The sequence below is a fragment of the Podarcis gaigeae genome (genome assembly GCF_964106915.1).
Source record: "Podarcis gaigeae genome assembly, chromosome: Z".
NCBI classification, from domain to species: Eukaryota; Metazoa; Chordata; class Lepidosauria; order Squamata; family Lacertidae; genus Podarcis; species Podarcis gaigeae.
In genome coordinates, this window is record NC_139691.1 from 39,770,280 (window position 1) to 39,791,701 (window position 21,422).

At 46.2% G+C, this 21,422-nt stretch overlaps 1 protein-coding gene and 1 long non-coding RNA gene across 2 annotated transcripts in view; both read left to right on the top strand.

The window, feature by feature from the left end:
- The window catches only part of LOC310837079, a 209,544-nt gene that overhangs the window by 5,375 nt on the left and 182,747 nt on the right, over window positions 1-21,422 (top strand). The gene's annotated exons all lie outside the window — the stretch shown is intronic.
- LOC310837110 (uncharacterized protein) lies at window positions 1,105-21,242 on the top strand (the record flags this gene model as incomplete). Its single annotated transcript, XM_083723180.1, has 6 exons — window positions 1,105-2,425; window positions 2,750-2,991; window positions 10,643-10,716; window positions 11,343-11,447; window positions 13,339-13,398; window positions 21,047-21,242. 6 exons carry the CDS (start codon window positions 1,105-1,107, stop codon window positions 21,240-21,242), a joined length of 1,998 nt encoding a protein of 665 aa, XP_083579306.1.

Genomic DNA, 21,422 nt, shown 5'->3' on the forward strand with positions numbered 1-21,422 from the left:
GGAGGGAACAGCTGCAGTCACCTGCGGTTCCTGCGCAATGTTTGCCATCTTGCCAAAGGTTGCAGGCAGCTTTACCTGCAGCAATTGCATGTTGATTGCCCTCTTAGAAGACAAAGTCCAGCAACTGGAGGAACGTGTAGCTACGCTCCAAAGAATTAGAGAGCTGGAGCTCTTCTTGGAAGCAACAGAGCACACCGTCTCCACCAAGGAGGAGACAGGGGACTCCCCTGAGAAGGAGGCTAGTTCACCAACACAGGAGCCAGATATATGGAGAAACGTGACTCAAAGAAGTAGGAGGCCCAGGGTTCGCTCTGATTGTTTAGAAATACACAATCGCTTTGAGGTCCTCTCCCCTAGCATGGAAGACGAAGAGCAGATTCCATTTGAGGATCTCTCCCTCATTACAGTTGATCAGGTATATGAAGACGAGCAGCAAAGTCAGTCCTCAGGGAATGTGCAGGCGACCTTGGAACGGACAGCTCACGGAAGAACCCCGACCAAACCTAAGAGGAGGCGTGTAGTGGTGATAGGGGATTTCCTACTGAGGGGAACAGAAGCAGTGATCTGTGGGCCTGACAAGATGTCTCGGGAAGTGTGCTGTCTCCCTGGGGCTAAGATCCAAGATGTAACTGAACAACTGCAAGGAATCATAAAACCCACTGACAAATACCCCTTCCTCTTGGTTCATGTGGGAACCAATGACACTGCAAGCAATAGCCTCCAGAAGATCAAAGGAGACTATGAGGCTCTGGGCAGGAAATTGAAGCAATTAAATGCACAAATTGTCATCTCATCTGTCCTCCCAGTTGAACGACGTGGCCCAGGGAGAGAGGGAAAAATAGTGGAAGTGAACAGCTGGCTTCGCAAAAGGTGTAAACAGGAACGGTTTGGATTCTTAGATCACGGACTGCAGTTTCTTGAAAATGGACTTCTGGCAAGCGATGGGCTGCACCTCACAATGGTTGGGAGGAATGTTTTTGCCTAAAATCTCAGAAACCTCATTAGGAGGGCTTTAAACTGACTAATGCGGGGGAGGGAGACAGTGCTCCTGAAGGTAGGAGTCTATCAATTGATGAAGATGATCATCCAAATGTCATAGACCAAATGGAGCAAACAGCACGCAGACCTAGTTGTGGGAGGAAAAAATCCTTAAATAAGAGACACGGGGGAATGATTAATGGACTTCAATGTCTGTACACTAATGCGCAAAGCATGGGAAATAAACAAGATGAGCTTGAGCTCTTGGTACAGCAAATTAAATATGACATAATAGGCATCACTGAAACCTGGTGGGATAAGTCCCACGATTGGAATGTAATAATGGAGGGATACAATCTATTTCAGAGAAACAGATCAGACAAGAAAGGAGGAGGAGTGGCGTTATATGTCAGGGATGTGTATACCTGTGAAGAGATCCAAGATTTAGAACCTCAAAGCCAAAGTGAGAGCATTTGGGTCAAAATTAAGGGAGAGAAGAATAACAGTGACCTCACTGTGGGAGTTTACTATAGATCCCCAAGCCAAACGGAGGACATAGATGATGCCTTCCTGGAACAGATGGCCAAGCATGCAAAAGGAAGGGAGATAGTAGTAATGGGGGACTTCAGTTACCCGGATATTTGTTGGATGTCAAACTCAGCCAAGAGCATAAGGTCAAACAGATTCCTCACTGGCCTTGCAGACAACTTCATTGTCCAAAAAGTGGGAGAAGCAACAAGAGGAACAGCCATTTTAGATCTGGTCCTAACCAATGTTGATGACCTGGTTAGTGGGGTAGAAGTGGAAGGATCATTAGGCGCGAGTGATCATGCTCTTCTGAAGTTTACTATACAGCGGAAAGGAGCAGCTAAGCATACTAGAACTCAATTTCTTGACTTTAAGAAAGCCGGCTTCATAAAACTTAGGGAAGTGCTGGGTGAGATCCCATGGACAGTAATACTAAAAGGAAAGGGAGTTCATGATGGCTGGGAGTTTGTTAAGAGGGAGATAGTAAAAGCACAACTTCAGGCAATACCAATGAGTCGGAAACATGGAAGGTGCCTAAAGAAGCCAGGGTGGCTGTCTAAAGACCTTTTAACTGAGTTAAGATTAAAAAAGGATGTGTACAAAAAATGGAAAAGGTGGGAAACCACCAAAGAGGAATTCAAACAAATAGCCAGCATGTGGAGACACAAAGTCAGAAAAGCTAAAGCACAGAATGAACTCAGGCTTGCTAGAGAGGTTAAAAGCAACAAAAAAGGCTTTTATGGGTATGTTCGTAGCAAAAGGAAGAACAAAGAAACAGTGGGGTCACTCAGAGGAGAAGATGATGAAATGCAAACAGGGGACACAGAAAGGGCTGAACTCCTCAATGCCTTCTTTGCCTCAGTCTTCTCCGATAAAGAAAACAATGCCCGACCTGAAGAATTACGACAAGAGCATATAGGTCAGCAAGGCAGTCCTTTTTCTTGAAATTCGTTCAGAGCCCCTGGTGTGTTGCGGCTGGAGACTAAATGTGACTAAAACCAAGGAACTTGGAGGAGGGGTTTTGGTGTGGTGTTTTTTTTGACAGGTGGGAGATCTACTTTTTATTAGTGCCAGCAGCTTCCCAGCTTCTGTTGAGTCAGGTAGGAGGTCACATAACAATCAACATTCCCAGCTGCTGCTGCTAAAAAAATAACATGCAAGGTTGTCTTGAAGATGCTGAAAACCTCCCCTCTTAGTGCCAGCAGCAGATGGCTGTGATACCAGAACCGACAGAATGATTCAGCAGAGGAAACACAGCCCAGAATAACTAAGGAGATAGTACAAGAATACTTGGCTAGTTTAGATGTATTCAAGTCTCCAGGGCCAGATGAACTGCATCCAAGAGTATTAAAAGAACTGGCAGATGTGATCTCAGAACCACTGGCAGTCATCTTTGAGAATTCCTGGAGAACAGGCGAAGTCCCGGCAAATGTTGTCCCTATTTTCAAAAAGGGGAAAAGAGAGGACCCAAATAATTACCGCCCAGTCAGTCTGACATCAATACCAGGGAAGATTCTGGAGCAGATCATTAAGCAAACAGTCTGTGAGCACCTAGAAAGGAATGCTGTGATCACCAATAGTCAGCATGGATTTCTGAAAAATAAGTCATGTCAGACTAACCTGATCTCGTTTTTTGACAGAATTACAAGCCTGGTAGATGAAGGGAACGCAGTGGATGTAGCCTACCTTGATTTCAGCAAGGCATTTGACAAGGTGCCCCATGATATTCTTGTAAAGAAGCTGGTAAAATGTGGTCTTGACTATGCTACCACTCAGTGGATTTGTAACTGGCTGACTGACCGAACCCAAAGGGTGCTCATCAATGTTTCCTCTTCATCCTGGAGAAGAGTGACTAGTGGGGTGCCACAGGGTTCTGTCTTGGGCCCGGTCTTATTCAGCATCTTTATCAACGACTTGGATGATGGACTCAAGGGCATCCTGATCAAATTTGCAGATGACACCAAACTGGGAGGGGTGGCTAACACCCCAGAGGACAGGATCACACTTCAAAACGACCTTGACAGATTCGAGAACTGGGCAAAAACAAACAAGATGAATTTTAACAGGGAGAAATGTAAAGTATTGCACTTGGGCAAAAAAAAAAAGAGAGGCACAAATACAAGATGGGTGACACTTGGCTTGAGAGCAGTACATGTGAAAAGGATCTAGGAGTCTTGGTTGACCACAAACTTGACATGAGCCAACAGTGTGACGCGGCAGCTAAAAAAGCCAATGCAATTCTGGGCTGCATCAATAGGAGTATAGCATCTAGATCGGGGGTCGGCAACCTGCGGCTCCAGAGCCGCATGTGGCTCTTTAAAGCCTTTGCTGCGGCTCCGGGGAGGAGGCGATGGGAGGAGGCGAGGAGCGGAGGCGAGGGGAGGAGGCGAGGTGCGGAGGCGAGGGGAGGAGGCGAGGGGAGGAAGCGAGGGGCGGAGGCGAGGGGAGGAGGCGAGGGGAGGAGGCGAGGAGTGGAGGCGAGGGGAGGAGGCGAGGAGTGGAGGCGAGGGGAGGAGGCGAGGGGGGGAGGCGAGGGGAGGAGGCGAGGAGTGGAGGCGAGGGGAGGAGGCGAGGGGAGGAGGCGAGGGGAGGAGGCGAGGAGTGGAGGCGAGGAGTGGAGGCGAGGGGAGGGGAGGAGGCGAGGGGAGGAGGCGAGGAGTGGAGGCGAGGGGAGGAGGCGAGGGGCGGAGGCGAGGGGAGGAGGCGAGGGGAGGAGGCGAGGAGTGGAGGCGAGGGGAGGAGGCGAGGGGCAGAGGCGAGGGGCGGAGGCGAGGGGTGGAGGCGAGGGGAGGGGAGGAGGCGAGGGGAGGAGGCGAGGAGTGGAGGCGAGGGGAGGAGGCGAGGGGAGGAGGCGAGGGGAGGGGAGGAGGCGAGGGGAGGAGGCGAGGAGTGGAGGCGAGGGGAGGAGGCGAGGGGCGGAGGCGAGGAGCGGAGGCGAGGGGAGGAGGCGAGGGGAGGGGAGGAGGCGAGGGGCGGAGGCGAGGAGTGGAGGCGAGGAGTGGAGGCGAGGGGAGGGGAGGAGGCGAGGGGAGGAGGCGAGGAGTGGAGGCGAGGAGTGGAGGCGAGGGGAGGGGAGGAGGCGAGGGGAGGAGGCGAGGGGAGGAGGCGAGGGGCGGAGGCGAGGGGAGGAGGCGAGGGGAGGAGGCGAGGAGTGGAGGCGAGGGGAGGAGGCGAGGGGCGGAGGCGAGGGGCGGAGGCGAGGGGTGGAGGCGAGGGGAGGGGAGGAGGCGAGGGGAGGAGGCGAGGAGTGGAGGCGAGGGGAGGGGAGGAGGCGAGGGGAGGAGGCGAGGGGAGGGGAGGAGGCGAGGGGAGGAGGCGAGGAGTGGAGGCGAGGGGAGGAGGCGAGGGGCGGAGGCGAGGAGCGGAGGCGAGGGGAGGAGGCGAGGGGAGGGGAGGAGGCGAGGGGCGGAGGCGAGGAGTGGAGGCGAGGAGTGGAGGCGAGGGGAGGGGAGGAGGCGAGGGGAGGAGGCGAGGAGTGGAGGCGAGGAGTGGAGGCGAGGGGAGGGGAGGAGGCGAGGGGAGGAGGCGAGGAGTGGAGGCGAGGGGAGGAGGCGAGGGGCGGAGGCGAGGGGAGGAGGCGAGGGGAGGAGGCGAGGGGAGGAGGCGAGGGGAGGAGGCGAGGAGTGGAGGCGAGGGGAGGAGGCGAGGCGAGGGGAGGGGAGGAGGCGAGGGGAGGAGGCGGAGGAGTTAGTTGCCTGAAGCCCCTTTTTAAACTTAAGCAGGGGGAAGTTTGGTGAATTGTTCTTTCCTTGGGGAAAGCAGGTTGCATTGAAAGGGGCCGTATACACTGGTCACTGTTTTGAAGGGGAGTGAAGAACACACACTCAAAAAAAGGTAACTTGTTAATTTTATTTCTATGAGGAGGAGTAATTCTGAGGGGTCAAACAAATGAATAATAAAAAGGTATTTTTATAATGACGAATGCCTCATTATTAATTATTATTTACATCAGACACTGATTATGATTTATGGTACACTGGGGCCCTGATTAATTTTCTATGGCATTCTGGGGCATTGATTATTGGGCATAGCAAGTTGCGGTCGCGTGGAATTTGTGCTTTGTGACTGTTTGAGGTGGGGGTTTTTTCTTGGGAGGCTGGGCGGCGCGAAGAGAGGGATTATTTTTATAATGACGAGGATGACATTGGGCCCTCATTATTAATTATTATTTGCATCAGGCACTGATTATGATTTATGGTTTACTGGGGCCCTGGTTAATTTTCTGTGGCATTTTGTGGCATTGATTATTGGGCATAGCAAGTCGCGGTCGCGTGGAATTCCACGTGGAGTTAGTTGCCTGAAGCCCCTTTTTAGTTGCTTGAAGCCCCTTTTTAAACTTAAGCAGGGGAAAGTTTGGTGAAAGTTTGGTGAATTGCTGCCAAGGAGTGTGGTGGAGTCTCCTTCTTTGGAGGTCTTTAAGCAGAGGCTTGACAACCATATCTCAGGAGTGCTCTGATGGTGTTTCCTGCTTGGCAGGGGGTTGGACTCGATGGAGTCCTGTCGATCTTCGGTTCCACATATGTATGTGAGCAGGTCTTCTCCAACATGAACTATATTAAAAACAAACACCGATCACGCCTCACAGATGACAGCTTGCAAGCCTGTGTGAAAATGAAGGTGACGTCTTACAGCCCTGATGTGCAGACACTGAGCACTGAGGTTCAGGAGCAAAAGTCCCATTAACCTGGTTACCTGGTTGTAAATTAAATATTTTAATTAGCTATTTGTCCTTTTTTCTTGAGATTGACAGCTGACTGCACGATCCTGTATATACAGCATTAAGGCAAGAAACAATATATACAGTGTTATATTTGTTTTAAATGTTGCAATGTTTTTGCGGCTCCCAGTTGTTGTTGTTTTTTTGGAAACGGGTCCAAGTGGCTCTTTTTGTCTTAAAGGTTGCAGACCCCTGATCTAGATCAAGGGAAGTAATAGTGCCACTGTATTCTGCTCTGGTCAGACCTCACCTGGAGTACTGTGTCCAATTCTGGGCACCACAGTTCAAGAAGGACACTGACAAACTGGAATGTGTCCAGAGGAGGGCAACCAAAATGGTCAAAGGCCTGGAAACGACGCCTTATGAGGAATGGCTAAGGGAGCTGGGCATGTTTAGCCTGGAGAAGAGGAGGTTAAGGGGTGATATGATAGCCATGTTCAAATAAATAAAAGGATGTCACATAGAGGAGGGAGAAAGGTTGTTTTCTGCTGCTCCAGAGAAGCAGACACGGAGCAATGGATCCAAACTACAAGAAAGAAGATTCCACCTAAACATTAGGAAAAACTTCCTGACAGTAAGAGCTGTTCGACAGTGGAATTTGCTGCCAAGGAGTGTGGTGGAGTCTCCTTCTTTGGAGGTCTTTAAACAGAGGTTTGACAACCATATGTCAGGAGTGCTCTGATGGTGTTTCCTGCTTGGCAGGGGGTTGGACTCGATTGCCCTTGTGGTCTCTTCCAACTCTATGATTCTATGATTCTAAGTGTGTATAATAAAAAGCTTTCCTAATTGACCCATTTTGTCCAGATCACTTTATTTAAAAATGATCCAGAGACCTTATTTCAAAGGAACCAGTTTGTTTATCTCTCACAAAGGGAAAAATAAATAAATAATACCAATTCCTCAACTGCCAAAACAAATGGTTTTGCAGCACTGTAAAAACTAACAGATTTTTAAAAATGGGTCAGGGGGCCTTGGTGGGTGCTAAGGGGGGTATCTTAGGGTGCCATGGAGTCCACATGCCACACATGTCACAAGGGGGGGCTCCTCAGTTACCTTTTGTTTATTTATAAATGCGCCTCCCCCTTGAGGCCTAGTTTCCCCAGCCCTGTCTATGGATGGTCTCCTGTGATGTCACAAGGAGACACAGAAGCTGAGGGCAAAGAGGCAGTTTCTTATTCTAGAATTTCAAACACAGGAGGGCAGGAGGGGGACATTTTTCAGCCCGGAATACTCGAAATGAGGGGGAGCTCGGCTGCACACCCACCTCCCTTCATTTGGGGGGGTCTCTCTCCCTCCCCCACCTGCCCAGCAGCTTCCCTGCCTGCTATCTCCCCCTCCATCATCCCACTGGCAGTCCCCCCCCCCAAAAAAAGCTTGCTGCGCCCCAAGGCATTTGGCATTCACCTGAACCTTTGTGGGGAACGTGGCAAAGTACAATGGGAAGGGGCGGGGTGACTGGGCTACTTAAACAACGCCCCTTTTCCAACAGTAGCAGCATGGGGGGGGGCTCCGAGAGAGAACAGAACAGAACACAGAACAAAGAAGACGGAAGTGGCGCACAGTTCCAGTGGCGTAGCGTGGGGGTGCGGGGGGGCCAGCCGCACCGGGTGCAACATCTGGGGGTTAGGGTTAGGGGGAACAAATCCATGGGTTAGGGGGTGCAAATTACTTGCATTGCCCCGGGTGCTGACAACCCACGCTACACCACTGCACAGTTCCTTCTGTTCCCTCACTTCCAAAGAATGGAATGTCAACACACAAAGCATGTGATCCAGTAGTCTCACACGCTCTGCAGCACGGGAGAGAATGAAACTCCGGACATCCAGCTCCCCCTTCTCTGCTTCTCTTGAACTCTTTGACATTAACCCTTCAGTGGTGTCCAAACTTTTTTCAAAGAGGGCCAGATTTGATGAAGTGAAGGGCCATGAGGGCCGACCAAAGTTGTTAACTTTTCTTTAGGATTGAAGTTGTTGAGGTTTTTTAGGATTTTACTCCAGGAAATAAACTGCCACGGGGGCCGGATTCAACTTACCAGCCGGATGTATTAGGCCCCCAAAACGGACTTTGGACAGGCCTGATTCTAGTCCAACCCGCTGCCATTTTTCGCCCACCATGCGGCTTGAACCCATGACCCTGAGATTAAGAATCTCAAACTCTGAGCATAAAACTGAGCAGGTTTATGGTTTATGATACCTTTGGAACTTGCAAGAGAAGCTCTTCAGCATACAGAAGTGACCTACTAGGTATAATGCAATAAACCTGGTCCTGAGCTGTATTTGGTGTAAAATGTAAGACAAGCCAAAGCCCCATCTAGTCCAGCATCTTGTTCTCACATAGTAGTTAGCCAGATCCCTGTGGGAAGCCTGCAAGCTGGATATGAGCACAACAGCCCTCTGCCCACCTGTGGGCTTTATGTGTTAGTACCAGTACCTTGAACTTGGCCCGATATATCACTTGTGGCATCATCCTATAACAACAGGAGCAAGGGGCAGACCTCAGCCACTGAATGCGTATTTTAGAACATCCCCAATCAGAGTAGTTATTTGCTGAACAGCAGCAATGATCAAGAGTACATCTCACCTTAATGCAGGCCTTGAAAGGCATCCTATGCAGTGAAGGGTAATGAGACATGGCTCTGATCGATTCCCCCCAATAACCTTTATCTAGGTTCTAATGAAAGCAGGGAGAAAACGGGGGGATTTATCCATGACCTCCGTTAGGAGACCATCATTACGCAGTAGGGGGGTACAATGTCATTTTGAGCTTTTAAGTACACCTGGGGATAAGCTCTGGACCTAGCCGACAATCAATCAGCTGAGGGTTTAAAATGAGACAATAATCAATTTCTGAGCAAGATTTAAGTGCTGTTGTAAAAAAGGTTTAAAATGTTTGAAGGTTAGAGCACTCGGCGGGAGCGATAAGATCTGCCACAAATCGTGCATGAATCGGTCATTATGGATGGAGTGGGGGTAGAAACTTTATACCCTGGATGAAGTAGACCAAAAGCCTTTCCATCATCCCAGCAAGGAGCAGAATGGTAAAAGGGAAAGTGAGAAAGAAATATGACTTTTAGAAGGGAGGGGGAGAGAGATAACTTGCTGGTACTGAAAGGATGGCTCTGGTTGTTGTTGCTGTTTAATCAGCTCCATATTCCTCTTCCAGAGAGTTGTGTTTGCAATGTGCTGCTTTTGGGGAATGGGTAACCTTTAAACAAGTTTGCAAGAAAGGAGTACGGAAGTGCCGTGATGTAGTGGTAACCATTGGTGCACAGAAGCTCACCAGGACAGCCCCCAAAAACCACACATCCCAAGGAGTATCTGTAGCAATGGACCAAAGAATATAGCTCATTAAATAAGCTGTGCTGATCCATGAACGCATGCACACACACATGCATTAAACACATGCACACACAACACACATGCACACACACACACACCGAAGAGCAGCAGTCCATAGGATAATACCCAGATTGTGATAATCAGCAGGACTGAGAATGGCTTCCTTGGATGATTATGATTATGATTATGATCTTGAAAGTCTCTTATGATTATGATTATAAACTTGAAAGTCTCACTGTCACCTCATCCACTTGGTCAAGCAAGGAGGGACCTTTGATGTCAGATTATGTCAGTATGTGTTCTCCACCACACCACCGAAGAAGGCCACCAGTGTTGCTCTGTCAAGTTAAAAAAATGCTGAGGTCATACACACAGGACCAAGACAACTTGCCTTCTATTGTACCCTTGGCTTCTAGACATTTGTCCCAGATGGCTACAGTGAACATGCTAGGGGGTCAGTGGGGCTGCAGTTTTTGTTAGTTAGTCATTTAGTCGTGTCCGACTCTTCATGACCCCATGGACCAGAGCACACCAGGCACTCCTTTCTTCCACTGCCTCCCGCAGTTTGGTCAAACTCATGCTGGTAGCTTCAAGAACACTGTCCAACCATCTTGTCCTCTGTCGTCCCCTTCTCCTTGTGCCCTCCATCTTTCCCAACATCAGGGTCTTTTCCAGGGAGTCTTCTCTTCTCATGAGGTGACCAATGTATTGGAGCCTCAGCTTCAGAATCTGTCCTTCCAGTGAGCACTCAGGGCTGATTTCCTTAAGAATGGATAGGTTTGATCTTCTTGCTCATAGCTCATAGCTTCTCTGAGTTGTTTAAGCCCCTTTGCCACGACAAGGCAGTGATCCATGAAGGAGGGGGGCTGCAGTTACAGAGCTCAAATTACAGTGGGAGAAAGAAAGAGTACCCTTCACTCCTTACCTTTTGCGATGACCCTTTTAGATACAGTTTTTAGAAGGCTGCAAGAGGGATATACTTTAGTTAAAATTGGGGAGAGTCAGGGAATGGGGTTTATTTATTTGATTAAGGACACCTGTACCATTTCCAACCTAATTTGATAACTGTGTGGTTCAATAGCATGTCCATGTGCTTTCTGTGCAGAAGGTGCTGGATTTAGTTCCTCACATCTCCTCTGAAAAGAAGCTTATAATGTAAGCAAAGTCCTTGTCTAAATCTTTAGCAGCTCCTATCAATCAAAATAGGCAATAACTGTCTAGATCAGGAGGCAAAATTTAACCCAATTTGTATTTTAAACTTGCACTTTGTATTTTAAATTTACACTTTGTACAACTATATGGGGACTGGGCAAAAAGGTCCCTGCTTTGAAGGAGTTAGACTAGATGACCCTCATGGTCCCATCCAACTCTACAATTCTAGGATTTGATGAAACATAGCCACTTTTCCAAATTTTGTAATGCAGCCCTCCAGCAATGAATATTTACAAAATGCAAATGTCAGGTAAAGGTTGCATAAAAACAAATATATTAATGAAAACAATATGCAAAAGAAATTGCTTGCAATAATAAGTATATTGGTCAAAAGTGCCAATGAAATGTGCATATTAGGAGAGTTAATGGAGAATTTTCATGAGGGTTTTTAAAATGGATATTCGCACATTTCTACAGAAATGTGAACTGAATTTAAGATTGGGGAAATGATAGAGGATCGTTATTGACAGATTATTATATCCCTAGGGTAGCAAAGCTTTTCCAGCCAAAAGCCCTGCGCAACACTAAAATTCAGCACACACATCCTCCTCCCACACTTCATTCTACAGCATTGTATTGGCGCGCCTGCAGGATGGTGCCCAGGGCGATTGCACCAGTTGTGCCACCCTCAAACCGCCTCTGTTTCCAGACCTGGTCCAATGCTCTAACCACAGGTGAGTATGCTGGCGGACTGCAAACTCCTCCACTGTTGTTTTTCATATTTTATCTAAAATATTAGGAAGAAGAATTCAAACCTTTTCCTTGACATGCTAGCTCTGCCTACATGCTAGAAGCGTTAGACGGATATGGGGAGTACTCAAACATGCATTTTCTATCCCTATTCCAATTCCTATGTGTGAGCTGGATCACAGACAAAATGGACAGTTTTCAGTTATATACCAGTCATCTTTTTTTAAGAAAAGTGGATATTAAAATATAGTAAGATTTAAACCTTTCTTGGTCTGAGCAAATGGCGTCATGCATGAATAAGAAAAATCTGTTTTGAATTGCCGTTCTTTGTCCTACTTTACTAAATGGCAAGTGATCAAATAGTTATTGCTGGAATAAGCCTTAAATGTTTCACAGTGCAGGCCTATTCATGTGTAATCTGGAGTTCAGAGGGACTGATTCTCAAATAAGTGAATACAGTAGGGGAGATTAGCATTCCGTGCCCCCGCCCCCGGTTACATTTCCTTGGGGGTAACCTGCCAGCAATGGGCAAGGTCCATACCCAACAGTGAGCAAAACCAAAGCCAAATGTGGCAGGAGCCAATCCAAAATAATCCGTCTCCCCTCGCCCTTTTACTCTCTTTCTGCAATCTCTTTTTTATTTCACTACTACAGTTCTGGAAGTCCGTTCTTAACCTGAAACTGTTCTTAACTTGAAGCACCACTTTAGCTAATGGGGCCTCCCGCTGCCGCTGCGCTGCCGGAGCACGATTTCTGTTCTCATCCTGAAGCAAAGTTCTTAACCCGAGGTCCTATTTCTGGGTTAGTGGAGTCTGTAACCTGAAGCGTCTGTAACCTGAAGCGTATGTAACCCGAGGTACCACTGTACTCTTTTTCATTCTCTGATAGGGATGAATATATCTGCCAATTTTGGTTCTCTTGGTTTCTAATGTTTCAGTCTTAAGTTTAGTTCTCCACATTTCTGCAGCAATTTGCAATTAAATTTGCCAGCATTTTAAGGCAAATTTCCCCTAATGGATCTGCTGGAGAATTGCATGGCAAAATTCAGAATGGTGCAAATTTCAAAGGATGGCTGTGCTTAAGGTTGCATATTGGTTCAAGTCATGTGAATTACAGTGTTACCTCGGGTTAAGAACTTAATTCGTTCTGGAGGTCCATTCTTAACCTGAAACTGTTCTTAACCTGAAGCACCACTTTAGCTAATGGGACCTCCTGCTGCTGCCGCGCCGCCGGAGAACGATTTCTGTTCTCATCCTGAAGCAAAGTTCTTAACCCGAGGTACTATTTCTGGGTTAGCGGAGTCTGTAACCTGAAGTGTATGTAACCTGAAGCGTATGTAACCCGAGGTACCACTGTAGGCAATTTCTCATTAAAATGCAATCAAAATTGAATTTCTTCTCCATTTGTACTTTCTGGCACTCTTTCTTCCTCCCTCAACCAGCCATTCTCTCCCTCTTTCTGCTACCCACTTCCCCCTCTCTCTCTGCCCCCCCCCTTTTCTCTCTCTCCCTCTGCTACTCTCTTTTCCACATTTATTTCCTTCCTTGCCACCTGCATAAAACTAGATCAGGAGCTGTACTTCCACCATTGGTTATTGTGTTGTAGCATCAGAAAGGTGGAAGCAGAAGAAGGAAAAGATATCAGGATCCATGATACTCTGCTTTCTTGGGGTGTTTTGTTGTCCTCTGTACAGAAACAATAGGGCAAAAGCCCCAGTTTGAGTCAGAGTACATCAATCCAATGTGGATGAATTGCACTGGAGAATCTAAAACAGAGACATTAAAATTATTTCCTATATCTTCTCAGGGTCTGGCAGGTGAAAAACTGCTGCTTGTTTATGTTCCCTTTTTTCTTTTCTTTTTGTTATTTCTAAAGATCCCATTTCAGGTCAATGTTTGGGCAAGAAACCTATCAGCAAATATATCCCAACCCAAGGTACATGGCTAGAATTGCATGGACCTGATTGTCTTTTCTATTTTTATTAGTAAGAATGATGCTCTTGAATAAGCTTATAGCAGAAATGTAATATGACACAGTTAACAGCACTATAGTTAGTTCAATGATAAAAAATGACTATCTTTCACAGAGTTCTTCCATTACCCCTTTTCTCCTAATATGTATCAATGTCAGCTCTTCGCTGCTGTTCTTTCCCATTTTCTGATTATTGTTATTATCTGCAAAAACATATCTGGACCAGGCATTGGAAATCATCAAGCACTGTTGACATTAGAGGCTAGAGGGATGACAGTGGGGGGTGGGGGTCACCTCTGGAGTGAACAGTCATCCCAGTATTATCTTTATTCATAGGTTTTAGTTGTAGTTCTCAAACATGAAATCCCTGTTTGGCCAGGGACAAGAGAAGGGCAAACAGGATGACTGCAGTGGACAGACTTTGTACTTGGTTGTTTATTACTGTTATTATTATTTGGTCACTTTATCTTTCCCAGACTTACAAACAAACAGACAGACAGACCAAAAAAGAAACAACCCACAGAGGCATTCAAACCGGGGGGGGGGGGGGGGAGATTAAAAATATCTCAGAAGCTTTTACAGACCAGAAGCTTAGGTATCAATTAGGTATCAATTGGGCATCAAAGCCAGGTGCAAAATGGTGGCTATATTGGGTTCCCTGTCTTTTGCCCTACCAGCCCCAAAGGGCACCTCTCACCACTATCAAGATGGAAGAAAAGCAGGGTATAAATGCAATCAATAAAGGTGGCATCCTGACCTCCTCAAAGCCAGTATAGCCAATTCTGTCCATTGGCTACCCCTTTGCTTGGTATAAGGGAACTGTGTATATTTGGTGCAGGACCCTATTAACATGTATTTCTTATGTTCCATTTAACATTTGTTAAAAAAAAACCTGAGGCATTTTTGTTGGGGATTGTAGGGAAAGACCTGACAAAAAAGTTGAAAAACATCTTCATGTATGCAACAATGGCCGCAGGAGTTCTGGTAGCACAAGGATGGAAGACTGAAGAAACCCCAACTAAAGAATCATGGCAAGAAAAATTGATGGACTATGCAGAACTGGCAAAACTGGCATATAAGCTACGGGACAAGGATAACTGTGACTTTAAAGATGAATGGGAACCCTTTACAAAGTATATGAAGATGCAACAAAGCGATCTGGACTCCTTGGCAGGTTTTGAATAAACATTCACAAACTTTTTATTGATAATAATCAGTTAAATATAAAACTTTGTAACATGCAGAAAACAGCATTCTTAGAGAAACCAAAGACTGGAACTGAGGGAAGTCGTGGAGTGGGGGTGGGGGTTTTGTGTCGGAGGGGGGTAGGGAGGAAGAATGGGGGGGACAAGGATGATATGTTTTTGGATAATATGTCTTGTTATAATTTTGAATAATAATAATAATTTTAAAAAACCCATGTATTTCTTTATAGTTTGACTGCAACTATTGTTAACTTTTGAATGTTGCATGATGTCATTTTAATTGCAGCCACCCACTAAGTGATTGTTTTCTTTATATTCACAAACTTGCTACAAATGCTGTTCACTTCTAGTGAATTGAAACGTCTTTAATGAAGGCAAGACTGATGACATCAATAGATTCCTTTTATTCCTCTTTTTGGCCAGGAGCATTTATGAATCGTCAAGACAATATTTATTATCTCACAAGATTCTTGGCTTGATAGCGCAAATATTAACGGCCATTTGCTCCCCTTTATGCTTGCATTGTTACACCCCTCCCCAACCAAAATCAATAGGAGCACAAATGAACAATGAGCAGGGGAAACTTTCCAATACAATCTACTCCTGAAGATTCCCAGCCTCATTTTTGTTACTGCCAAAAAGGGTCAATATTAATTGATGGTACCTTGGTAGCAGAATAAATGTTCTTGGCTATAAACAGTGAGAGATACACAAAAGCAAAGCACCCTACTTGTACTTTATCCAGGCAACCACACATAACAACCATTTTCTCAAAAGTTAACATTCAACAGCTCAAATATGAAGAATAAAACAAGGTTTTGAATCCATAAGAATTCTGGAAAGAAATGGTGACAGGGTTTTATCTAAAGGAGGGCTGGGGAATCTGCGGTCCTCCAGCTGCTGTTGAACGATGACTCGCATCAACCCTGACTGTTTGTCATACTGGTTGAGGCTGAGTCCAACAAAAGCTGGAGCAACCCAGGTTCCTGATCCCTGACCTTCCCTACAATGCACACGAAAGCTCATACCAAGAACTAACTTAGTTGGTCTTTAAGGTGCTACTGAAAGGAAATTTTTTGTTTTGACTATGGCAGACCAACACGGCTACCTATCTGTAACTTCCCTACAAGTGTGCAGCCTAACTCTGTGTTTGGTTACTCTAAAGTAAGCAGCCAACTGTGTCTGATGGAGCTTACTCCCAAGTGTCCTAGGATACTCCAACACCATCAGAGTCCACCTCTGCCAGCTCAGTCAGGGAGGTGGTTGAGCTGCAAGATGGGCAGTACACCAAGATCCCTGTTCTATCTCTGATTCCCAACACCAACATTCAGCTCCCAAATGGACTGGTCTCCTGGTGGGAATGATGGAGTTTTCAACTATCACTGTCATGTCCCATTCAATGTCCCTCCAACTTTGACTGGTGCTCCACTGAACATCCAGACAGGCAAAGCTGTGGACGGACAGGGTCCAGCAGAGCCATTGGTTTAAAAGATCCCAAGATTGGTTTAAAAGGAACTCAAAAGGCCATGAGATGTCTGCTTTATTTATGCTTTATTTGAGCTTCATATTATTTCCTAATAAAACCGCTAAAGCAATTAACAGTGTTTTCTTTATTGAATCCAAGAAAGAACCCCTTGACCCTTGGCAGGACAGTTCACTCTGCCTGTCACTGTCCAGCAGTGGAGAAAGCCACTTGGGCACCTGGGGCGGCGTGCCCAGGGGTGGGACGAGCCACCCATAGGGGTGGGGTGCACTGCAGGGCCTCGGGAGTCTGCCTGCCTCTTCCCACTCAGCCACCCTACAACTGGGGGGGAGGCAGTGGGCGGACCATTTGGCCAGTGGGGAGCCTGCGTGCACCCAAGCCACCACGTCTCTCCCAGGAGAGACACGTGGCTCGGGCATGCTGCAAGCCCCACAGTGAGTGCTGCTCACCATTTTGTCACCCCCCTCAGTGGTGACACCCGGGGTGGCCTGCACCCCTGTCACTGCCTTCTGCCCCACCTGTCTCAATGAGCACCAGCTACTACTGCTCCTGCAAGGTGGAAAAGAAGTGGAGAGAGAAGAAGAGAAATAGGAATGGTGTGTGTGTGTGTGTGTGTGTGTGTGTGTGTGTGTGTGTGTGTGTGTGCAATGACCCAACACACTTTTCACCACAGTCTGTCCTGGCACTGGCTCCTTCCTCACCCATTGCAAGGATTTTCCCCATGAGGGAATGTGGCTATCAGCCAGCAAATGGTTGCTCACCCCTGCTTTAGGGGAAGGCATAATTAAACTGATATAAAGTAGAAATAAATTTGTAAGGCAGACATGCCATCTTTCCTTAATGGCAATGAGAGCTCCGGGATAGATCAATTTTATTATTTAATTTTATTAACAGCATTTCTATGCTATCCAGTAAAAGTGTATCTCTGGGAAACTTACAAACAATAAAACACTGAAAATACAATAATAAGCACAGAAAAATAAAAAAGGGCTAAATAAATTTCAGCATAAACGTTCAGCGTAATCATTTCAGCAGATTGCTAATTATCATTTAATATTCATCTGATAATCAGGTGAATCTGTGATTGCCTTTGCAACCAATACAAGCAGTAATGTCTGAGTGGGTTGGAATTAATAGTCCTGCGTAAATTCCTGTGTAAAATGAAAAGAATGCAAAATTGTCCTCATTTCTATATGAAAGGAGAGAACTTCCTTCCATCTCATCATGTTTAACGTTAATAGATTTTGCCCGGCTACCCACTTTAATTAACAAGCCATTATTCCAACAATGGCCTACTCTTAGGGTGGCGAAAGTTCATCTTTAGCATGCAAAGTGTCTAGCTAATAGGGCCTGGCTGGATTCATCACAAAGAGGAAAGATGTCTTGAAAGAGTGAAGAAGGAAATGAATCCGGTACTTCATATAAGTGACAGTCTACATCTTGAGGAATTAGTTTTACATTCTCTAATTACAAATGGGTTACACACAGGCAATTTCATTAAATTTAAAGAGAAGGAAGAAAGGAAAGGGGGCAAGATAGGAACAAAGGCAGTTGCCTTTTACAGAGTTGGGCCATCTAGCCCAGAGGTAGCCAGTGTGATGTCCTCCAGATGTTCTTGGGTTACAGCTCTCATCACTGAAGCTGATGGGAGTTGTAGTCCACAAACATCTGGAGAGCCTTATTTTGCCCATCCACAGTCTACAGTGTGAATTCTACACTGATTAACAGCAGCTCTTCTGGGTTTAAGAAGGGTGAACTTCCCAGCTGTACATGGTGCCAGGGATTGAACCTGAGGCCTTCTGCATGAAAAGCACCTGCTGTTCCATAACTTGGCATACCTTTGACCTTCCTTGCATGAGCTTGGTGGAGTGGGGATAAGAAGTTGTTTTCAGAGGCTTTTGGAATGTAGAAAAGAAAAAAATTATGACACTCCTGGAACCTTTATATATCTGATCTGGCAGCAACTAAGAAGATCAGAAAAGCACTGGTAGATCAGAGCAAAGGTCTACCAAGTCCAGTATCCTGCTTTCAACAGTGGCCAACCAGATACCTCCAAGACATTTGCAGGCAGGACAGGAAGCCAATAGTATTTTACCATTGTTACTCCCCAGCAACTGGTATTCAGAGACATACTGCCTCTGAACCTGGAAATCCCATGCAGCCACCATGCCCTCTATTGCTGATGTTCAGGCCTGAGTGCCAATGCTCCACACACAAGACTAGGGTATCTGAAGGCTCATAGTGCCCCCAAATTTCAGAAATACTGAAACAAATCATGAGAAACAAAACCCAAATGTTCCCCCAAACAACCCAATGAAGACGGAGTGTTCTCAGTAGCCACAAAATGCTGGCTGACTATTGGGAGGGGGGGATAGAAAACTGGGTGGGAGTATGAAGGAAATGTGTTTCATGGAGGAGGACATGGCTGGCTGGCCAAGCCCTAAAAAAGGATCACAGCATACAGGAACAGTTTGTCTCGAGTCCCACTTCTTACAACTAGTACTGACTGATGAACTTCACTTCCTCCATAAATTTGTCTAATCCCCCTTTAAGCATCTAAGATATGACCATCGTCATATCTTGTAGCAGCAACTCAATGTATTAGGTAAAGGTAAAGGGGCCCCTGACCATTAGGTCCAGTCGTGACCGACTCTGGGGTTGCAGCACTCATCTCGCTTTATTGGCCGAGGGAGCCGGCGTACAGCTTCCGGGTCATGTGGCCAGCATGACTAAGCCGCTTCTGGCAAACCTGAGCAGTGCACGGAAACGCCGTTTACCTTCCCACCGGAGTGGTACCTATTTATCTACTTGCACTTTGACGTGCTTTCGAACTGCTAGGTTGGTAAGAGCAGGGACTGAGCAACGGGAGCTCACCTCGCCGTGGGGATTCGAACCGGCAACCTTCTGATTGGCAAGTCCTAGGCTCTGTGGTTTAACCCACAGTGCCACCCGCGTCCCTATAGCTCTAACCCATCACCCCTGACCTTTAGCCACGCTGGGTGGAGTTAGGTAGGAAAAGTAACTGTGTGAGCCCCAGTTCTGTGGCCAGCCACCCTTGTAGGCCAGCCTCCACTGAATGCAACTCCCATCAACTACACCCAGCACGGCTAAAGGCCAGGGGTAATGGGAGTTGTCAACATCTGGAGGGCCACTAGTTCTCTAATCCCAGTTTAGGGTGAAGTGGCTGAGGTGCACTTCAAAACTGTACTTACTAGCATTTTAACCTAGCACTGTGGCAGTTTGGCATGTCTGCCTCCTCTTTCCCTTGTCACATCTAATTTGGCTCCCAGTGGCTGCAGGGCAGGCAGGAAATAAGAAGCTCATTAATAGAAGAATTTGGAATTTCCTCCACACAGAGGTGCAGCTGGCACCTTCACTGTGCAGTTTTTGTCATATGCTGAAGATGCTCCTATGACACTTAAGGCATATATTTATAATAGGTAATTTTAGACTCTAAACTTAATAGCATGCTGTCCCTAGTTTAAATGGTGATGTCTGCTATTTACCTTATTTCTAAATGTGGCAGCCCACACACTGCTGGGTTTGGGGGCCTTCCTACTCCTTCTGCTGTGGGAACCCTGGATCTCTGCCCTCAAGTTCACCACACCTCACCTTTCTTGGTTGTCTCTTTTTCAGCTGTCTAAATAATACTCACAAAATCCTTGCTATTTTCCATGCAATAACCTTTTCTTTGAAACTATAAAAAAGAGAAATGTCTTTGTTGTTGTTTATCTATTGAAGAAAAGCATCTTAAAATGGGGGGAGGGGTAAACTCATTCCAGGTTTGTAATGAACTCAGCGACTGGGTTGGATAGTGAACAGTAAAGGGAGAGGAAAGATTAGCCGCATCAATGGGCAGAACCTCATCCTAGCGCAGAGATCAGGGAAGGGAACAGTCAGGGGAAAATAGAATGACTTTCTGCAGCCCTTTTTATCGTATTTCATCTCAGTTCATTATTGTTAAGGGACAAGTAAACTAAATGCTTCTTCCATGATCATAGGAGTCAATTATCTACTTTAAAAGGGGTCGTGAAGAAGACTGAAAACGAAGAAATTAGACCCAGGTGGCTACTGCGACAAAGCCCACGTGGGAAACACTTACGGGGGGTTAAAACCCATCACTGTTTTAAAAATTGGTGTACAGAACATGCTGGCTTGCCTTGATGCTCTTGGAAATTTGACACACCTCCGAGGATATCAACAGAAATGCAGAAAGCAGCACTGAGGAGCTGCCATGCTTTAATGTCATTAGGCTAAGCAGCCTTTCCTGCAAAAATAAAAGAATCAGGAAAATGTTAACTGTGTCTTCTTGGTCTGTCCTGACATTGATTTGAGCTTAAAATGTATAATAGGTCCTTGAAGCTGTGTGGTTCTGCATTGTGTTTCGAAAATGATTCTCCCTACCCCATTTTCATTGTCAGGGAAAGAGATCCATGGTACAATGTCATGTTACTGGGTTGAGAATATTTCCATGGAAAGCCAATATTTATCATGCTGTACAGCTTACAATGCTTTTCACTAAACACCCATTTAAGAAGGCTGATTTTACAAAGCTTAAGGAACTACTGGGTCACGTCCCATGGTCAGAAATACTTAAAAGTCTAAGAGAAGGGAGTCCAAGATGGATGGGAGTTTTTAAATGATGAAATATTACAGGCACAAAGGCAGACAGTTCCAACAAGAAAGGAAAAGTAGGAGACACCTAAAGAAACCAGTGTGGCTGCATAAGAAGCTTACAGATGAGCTGAGACGTAGAACAGGAATTCATAAGAAATAGAAGAAAGGAGAAATCACGAAGGAAGAGTATACATGAGTAGCCAACAGTTACAGAGAGAAAGTCAGGCAGGCCACAGCTCAGAATTAGCTGAGGCTTGCAAGAGAGGTTCAAAATAAATTTTAAAAGTTTCTTTCCCTATGTTCAAAGCAAGACGAAGAACGAGCAAGTGGTAGACCCTCTGTGTGAACAGATTGGAGAAATGCCGTTGGGTAACAGAGAAAAGGCAGCACAGCTCAACATGTACTCTGTCTTTACCCAAAAGGAAATTGGTGCCCACCCTGGTGATAATAGAATAAATGATGCAAGGAGGAAGCTGCTGTCCAAGACAGCAAAAGAGATTTAATCTCCAGGGCCTGATGAGCTGCACCCAAGGGTACTAAAGAAGCTAGTGGATGTAATCTCAGAGGCCCTGTCTATAATCTTTGTGAGTTCTTGGAGAACAGGTGAGGTCCTTGCAGACTGGAGATGGGCAATTGTCATCAACATTTTCAAAAAGGGGTGGGGGAGAAGACCCTAACCCTAA